We start from the raw sequence: 7519 nt of genomic DNA on the forward strand, positions 1-7519 counted from the left end.
ACTTTATGTTTGGTCTCTAGGGATATTTTTGAAGGTCGTACAAAATTGTGGCACGATTTAAAGATATTGTAGTGCAATCTTGTCCAACAATATGGAGGGTTTTGTTGGTCAAAAATTGTGGTACAATTTGAAAAATTCTACACGTGTAGGGTTAATGGTGTTTTACCCCAGTAATATAGGTCATTTTTTGTTTTCTCCCTTATAAAAAAAAAAAAATTAAAATCGTTTTTTTATGACCTATTACGGGGTATTCCAAAAAAAATAATAAAAAAAATTACAAGAGATAAATCAAAAAAATTATTTTACAGGGGAAAATAAAAAATAACCTATATTACAGGGGGTAAAGCACCATTAACACTAACACGTGTATGTTAACATTTTTAAAAGGGAAGAAATTGCACAGGGAGTAGTACTTAGACTTTCTTCCGTCAAATTTCACCACATAATGCGTTAATTTTGACAAATATCAAAAACATATTAAACGATCTTAAATTTTTATAAACTTTTTTATTGATGATGTATAATATAAACTTTCACTCTATCGGCAAATTTTTTATAATTGGTATAACTTAAAACATTATTAGACATAATAATAATGTTTCAATTTTCACTTAAGTTGTTCTAGTAATATTGATTTAGGATTTTGAAGTGTACTACTCTCAACGGCTCAAATGTAATTCTCATCAACACTAATTTAAGTGAACTTTGTTTAGTTTCTTTAAAAAAGAAGTTAAAACATCATTAAACATATATTACACCAATGTAATTTTATCAAAATGCTAATGAATTAGTACTGTTTGTCATGTCAAGAACAATATTAAGTGGACTTTTGTAAAGAAGAAAAAACAATATTGAGTACTCTATTAATTTGTACTAATCAATGTCGTGTTTCCAAATTTTCATATTTATTAATAGTAATTTATTTGTTGGCAATAGACACAATTTTGATAACATCAAGAACTAGAGTACTCTATTAAAATCCATTGGAAATTCTCATAAAGAAAAAGAGAGTGGAAGTGAACATTAAAAATGACAAAGTTTAGTTCAACTTATGGGAAAATTCTTCTTTCTGTTTTTCTTTTACTATCAAATATTTCCTTTCAAGTTGCAACATGTGGCTCTATAGTAAAGTTTCTTCCTGGATTTCAAGGACCCCTTCCTTTTGTGCTTGAAACCGGGTCAGTTTTACACTTAGCTATATAATTCATGGTTTTACAAGTTTTTTTTTATCTATGGTAATTAAATAATTTCATATTTATATTGTTTTTAAGGTATGTGGGAGTGGGTGAGAAGGAGGATGTGCAAGTGTTCTACTATTTCATTGAATCAGAGAAGAATCCAAAGGATGATCCTCTCATACTTTGGCTAACTGGTGGACCTGGTTGCTCTGCTTTGTCTGGTCTTATGCTTGAAATTGGTAATTCCAACTTTGCTTTCCAAATTTTTCACTTTTGGATAATCTTACAATAAGCATTTGAAATTGTTGTTAGTAAAAAAATGGATAGGGAAATGTTTGTGAGAATTTTTCTGTCCATGTGTCAATTCGATATGTACCGATATATTTGGCAAAAGTTAATTTTTGAAAAAAAATAATATTTTCTATCATATAAAAAGTTAAATTAACTAAATATTATTTATCAAAAGTTTGAGGAAATAAAATTTAATTTTTTACAATTTAATTTTTTTTGACAGAATTTTTTCCCAATTTGTTGCCTAATAATAGTTAATATTGAATATTTTTTACGATAAAATGTAAAAAATTAGTATAATGATTATATATAATGAAATGATTTTCTTCTTCTTGTAAAATAATCTTTCTTTAAATACAAAAGTCGATAAATAAACTTGTTATTAATAAAAATAATATTGGTTTAAAGAGTAAATATACTAAATTCTTCAATTTACGATTGTACCGTACAAGCTTCAAGTCTTAGTGGATTACGTTAGTTTCTAGAGTTTGATCATTCTTGTTATATAATGCTCTCGCTGATCCTCAGCTCACCAAACAAACTACATATTGGGATAATTAATTAAGAAACAAATTGAAAACAAGGTGATAGTTTTATAATAAACATTGACTACAGAAAATGAAAACAGAAACATTTTCTCAAAGTAAAGGGTAATTCTTGATATTTTCTCAATATTGTTCATAGATTTCGTGGTGTTTGATTTTGTCTAGGCCTTCTGACACTCCTTGTGCTAAAATGATACTAATTGAAGTGTGAATGTTACAGGTCCACTTGAGTTTAAAAAGGAGGAATACAATGGGAGCCTGCCTAATCTGATCTTGAAGCCACATTCCTGGACAAAGGTTTTTTCTCACCTTGGCTTCAATGTATTTATCAAATTCTTTTAAATCATGTATTTATAAGATTTTTTTCTTGGCAGGTGAGTAGTATTATATTTGTAGATTTGCCGGTTTCCACAGGCTTCACTTATGCCACAACAGAAGAATCTGGTGCTAAACGAAGCGACTGGATATTAGTTCACCAAACTTATCAATTTTTAAGGAAGGTATACATTTCACAATAATCACTTTTTTCATTGTTTTTAAACTTGTTAGTACTTATGTCTATCGATCAACCAAATAATGAAAATTATTTTATAAATAAATCTTTGTAGTGGTTGGTTGATCATCCAAAGTTTCAATCAAACGAAGTTTACATTGCTGGTGATTCATACTCTGGCATTCCTATTCCTGTCGTTGTTCAAGAAATTGCACAAGGTACAAAATTCATGACTCAATCATGTATGACAGTTCCATTATGTTACTATTGATTTATATTGTATGTTGTAATTTTAATTAAGTTTGATTATTCAAAAATTCCCTTGTTTGTAGGAAATGAAAAAGGGGTCCAACCATGGATAAATCTCCAGGTTAGAATTTAAAGTATCACACTCTCATGTTAGGAATGCATTTTTTTCAACTAGTTCTATAAGTTGCAAATGTACATTGTATGTTTCAATAATGTACAAAGGGCAACTCAACTAATGAAAACCTATAAAGCACCGATACAGGCACGGATTGTTTGATCAACTTAATGTTTCGATCAAATAGATTGTGCATGACATGTAATAAAACAATTGACTACATACAATAGCTTCAAGATTGATTATTTCGTTATATAACAGCTTCCGGATCAATTATGAAATGTTATTTTCTTCAGGGTTACATATTGGGGAATGGTGTAACAACTAGAAAGGAAAGAAACTATGCGATCCCATTTGCTCATGGAATGGGACTCATATCTGATGAACTATATGAGGTAACTGAATAGTTATAATTCTTCCATACATAGCTATACTTAGATCGAAAAACCTATGAAGCACTGAGATATACGCTAACTAATTGATATCTGCTATTTTGTAGTCACTGCAAAAAAATTGTAACGGAGACTATGTAAATGCAGAGACCAGAAATGTTTTATGTTCCAAAGATATCAATTCATTCAGTGAGGTATATGTTTATTTTATTTTTGTCAAATTTCGCGAGTAGAATTACTAGTTACAAAAATGAACATCATTCTTCTATTTTTCACAGCTCACATCAGGACTTAATACAGCACATATTTTAGACCCACTATGTGAGTGGCGTGACGATAATGAAAAATCTCCGAGGAGATCTCTAATTAAGAATTATTTCTCCAAGTTCCTCAATATAAATCTCAAATTGCCACCCTTAAGTTGTCGAGTAATGCTTCTTACTATATATATACCATTTGCTGCATTATAATTATATATATATATATATATATATATATATATATATATATATATATATATATAAAGCTCAATTTTTTTGTTAACTTGATGTTTGCTTCCTTTCCACTTTTAGAGTTATTCATATTTCCTTATGGGTTTCTGGGCTAATGATGATAATGTTCGCAAAGCACTACACATACGTAAGGTATATTGTTGATACATATATGCGAAAGTTGTAATTTCTTCATGCTATCTGTATATTCATATTTCACACCTTTGTTTTCCATAAATTTTTATCCACATTCACGCGACGTCGCATATAGTCCTTACATAAGAACTCGATTGTATGTGTTGCAGGGAAGTATTGGAAAATGGCATCGTTGCACCTACAATATACGTCATAATGCTGATATCCCTAACAGCTATGATTATCATGTAAATCTCAGTAGAAAAGGCATTCGTTCACTAATTTACAAGTCAGTAATATTTCTCTGCATAAGAAAACACTGCTGGACTAGTTTCATAATTTCTTATGGAAAATTGACTTTATATTTACAATAACAGCGGCGATCATGACATGACAGTTCCATTCTTGGCAACACAAGCATGGATAAGATCTTTAAACTATTCCATTGTTGATGATTGGAGACAGTGGTATACAGATGACCAAGTTGCAGGGTATTCAAAATTTCCGATAGTTATAGTCGTTAACTCGTTATTAAATATGACCAAGTTGAATTAACATTTGTTTCAATTTTGTGCAAGTGTAGATACACAAGGACTTACTCCAATCAGATGACATTTGCAACTGTGAAGGTACCTTAAACAAGTTAATATCAATGGTTCATTGACTCCACCCGGTTTTCCTTCAAAATTAACAATAATCACTTGTTGATTGTGGTTTAGGATTTAGAAATAGTTTAGTAATAACTTATTTCTCTAAAGAGAGCCATAATCATGTGTTAAAAATAATGACTAGTTTATTTACTCTATCAGTGATTGATCAAAATTTCAGGGTGGAGGACACACAGCTCCGGAGTTCCGGCCTAAAGAATGTTTTGACATGTTTAGTAGGTGGATATCTAAGAGAGCTTTGTAGAAATAACCAAAAAATAATAAACTTATCTTCTAAGTTTCAAAGAAATATATATCACTTGGCTTGGCACATTCCATAGGAACATTGCCAGGTTGGTCTATGTGTGTCTTTTACTACCACAACAACAACAAATATTGTAGATTTTCTATAGATAATAACAGGGAGACCAATGTTTCAAATGTAAAGTTGGACCATGAATTAAACCATGGAATTGTACAAGTTCTTCTTCTTCTTCTTCTTTTAATGTTTCAAAATATTAGACTTGTCAGTTAGGAAAATTTGTATTTTTGGCCCTTTTATTAATTTAGTTTTTCCCTTAGTCCTCTATACCTTTTTGTGTCAAGTTAATAATGTTTACACCAACAGAATTCATATTTTCTTTTATATACTGGTATATTATTGAAATGTAATTAGAGTTATTTGTAAGATCTTTTGTAAAAAAATAATTAAGTCTTAGGTTTAAGAGATTGAACACTTATTAAAAAGTAACTTTTAACAACCCAGACCTAGTGGTTGGCTTGTGATCTTGGAATTTGCTCCTCTCAAGGTCTCTGGTGCTAATTTTGGTGGGCAAGTTCATACAAAGCTTTACTTTGACTTTAAATAGGGCTCCGCAAGTGGGTGGTGGGATTAGTCCCCTTTAAATACCAATGTACAATTTTGAACTTAAATATTTTTAATTATGCATTATAAAAAAATATGAAAATTTGTTATTTTAAAAATATTCATCGAGACGAATACAACGACATCTTATATGATATTATTTATTTGTGTATATTAGTGGAAAAATACGGTCAAAGCATGTTAGGTCAATAGTGCATATTTTCAACTGGTGTAGGAAGGATGGAGTATTGCTCATTTAGGAAAAAAATATGGGTTAAATATGTTTTTGGTCCCTATAAATATACCAACTTCTCGTTTTAGTCCCTCTAAAATTTCCATTCAACTTTTAGTCACTATAAAATTTTCAATCACCACGTTTGGCCCCTACTTTTAAGACAAATCATACGCAGTCTTTGTCTTTTCAATGAAATTGTGCAGAAATGTGTATAATATTGTAAAAAAACTCTTTATTTTTTTTTTTTAACAAACATGAATTAAATATAGGTTTTTAACCACAAAAAATATAAAAAATCATATTTAATTCATGTTTTTTTAAAAAATAATTAGAAATCATTTATTCTTTTCTCTAGTGCACAAGTGTAAATAAAAAACTTTATTCTATAAATCATCATTGAACTATATATTTAGTGTGGATATGCAATAATGCAAGTCGAGTATTCCAAAGTAATTTGAAGGAGATTTGTTGGTATACTCATTTGCAACCGGTTGGCACTAGGGGTGTTCAAAACCGAACCAATTCAATAGAAAAACCGCAAATTGAACCAATCCAAACCGCAAAAAATCGCATTTGGTTCGGATGTATTCAGAGCACTTTTTTACTCAACCGCATGTTTTGGTTCGGTTTGTGGTTTTGATTTTACCAACCAAACCAAACCAAACCAAACCGCAATATAAGAAAAACACTAATATATATCACCTAGACCAATCATAGGAACTCAATGAAAACTTTAATAAAATGACATATTTTTTTCTCTTGTAAAGTTTCTTCTTTGCTTTTTCTTTCAAAAATGTATTTATGTGCTACTTGAACTATTAGAGAATGATAAAAAAAAAAAAAAAATTATTCTTTTGTATTTCTTACAAAATTGGATTACTTTTTATCCATGTTTTAATTTGGTCTACATAGTTGAGAACATTGTTGGATGAAAATAAAATTGTAATGTTGGATGAAATTTAAAACATTGGAAACAAAAAAAAATTATTGTCTAAAAAAACCGCACAAACCGATTCAATCCAAACCGTATTGGTTTGATTTGGTTTGGTTCGGATTTTATTTTAAAAGTCAACCGAACCAAACCAAACCGCATACTTTTTTATTTTGCGATTTAGATGACTTTTACCCTCAAAATCAAATCAAACCGCACCGCGAACACCCCTAATTAGCACAAACAAATATGAGTCAATCAAGCCTAAAATTTAGTGTGTTTACATGCACTTTGACATTTGTTTGTGCAATTCATATTCAGCATCGTCTTCTCCTTGTTCAAGTTATCGCAGCAACCCCACACAAGATCTAACTAACGACAGCAAACAACGTTATTTTCATAGCAGCTAAAATTTGTCAAGATTTCGAGCTCAATAATGTTCTCTTCCTTGAATAATTACCAAGTGGTACCTTTTATCTTTTAAAAATTAAAAGCGGTACTTTTTTTGTCATGTACGTGATGGAATAAACTAATCAACGTTGCGTTTCCAACTTTTCATGTCTATTAACTATTTTATTTATTCAAAAAAAAAATGTCTATTAACTATTTTACAAAAATCACAAGTGATAAATTTGTCATAAATAAAAGGGTTAATAGTGTTTTTCACCCCTGTAATATATGTCATTTCCGATTTTCGCCCCTTTAAAATTTTCGGTTTGATTTGCACCCTCGTAAAATTTTTATTTTCTGGAAAACACCCTTAATAGGCCATTCAAAAACCGAAATTTAGTGAAAAAAAATTCTGAAAATGGCCTATTAGGGGTGTTTTCTGGAAAATAAAAATTTTACGAGGGTGCAAATCAAACCGAAAATTTTATAGGGGCGAAAACCGAAAATATCATATATTACAGGGATGAAAAACACTATTAACCCTAAAAAAAAATGACTATTA

The 7519-nt window shown here is 29.9% G+C and overlaps 1 protein-coding gene across 2 annotated transcripts; it reads left to right on the forward strand.

Annotated features, from left to right (window-relative positions):
* The first annotated feature begins 843 nt into the window (after positions 1–843).
* Positions 844–5035, forward strand: LOC11440819 (serine carboxypeptidase-like 12). 2 transcript variants are annotated; one of them, XM_003593810.4, is made up of 14 exons: positions 844–1178; positions 1272–1417; positions 2235–2311; positions 2389–2514; positions 2623–2725; positions 2840–2877; positions 3168–3266; positions 3371–3457; positions 3542–3691; positions 3836–3907; positions 4060–4178; positions 4267–4380; positions 4473–4518; positions 4718–5035. In XM_003593810.4, exons 1-14 carry the CDS (start codon positions 1030–1032, stop codon positions 4799–4801), a joined length of 1410 nt encoding a protein of 469 aa, XP_003593858.2. In that variant the 5' UTR covers positions 844–1029; the 3' UTR covers positions 4802–5035. The 2 variants fall into 2 exon arrangements, with proteins under 2 accessions (XP_003593858.2, XP_039686229.1); XM_039830295.1 differs by lacking the exon at positions 3542–3691.
* Positions 5036–7519: the final 2484 nt, after the last annotated feature.

This window comes from Medicago truncatula, chromosome 2, assembly GCF_003473485.1.
Source record: "Medicago truncatula cultivar Jemalong A17 chromosome 2, MtrunA17r5.0-ANR, whole genome shotgun sequence".
Taxonomy (NCBI): Eukaryota; Viridiplantae; Streptophyta; class Magnoliopsida; order Fabales; family Fabaceae; genus Medicago; species Medicago truncatula.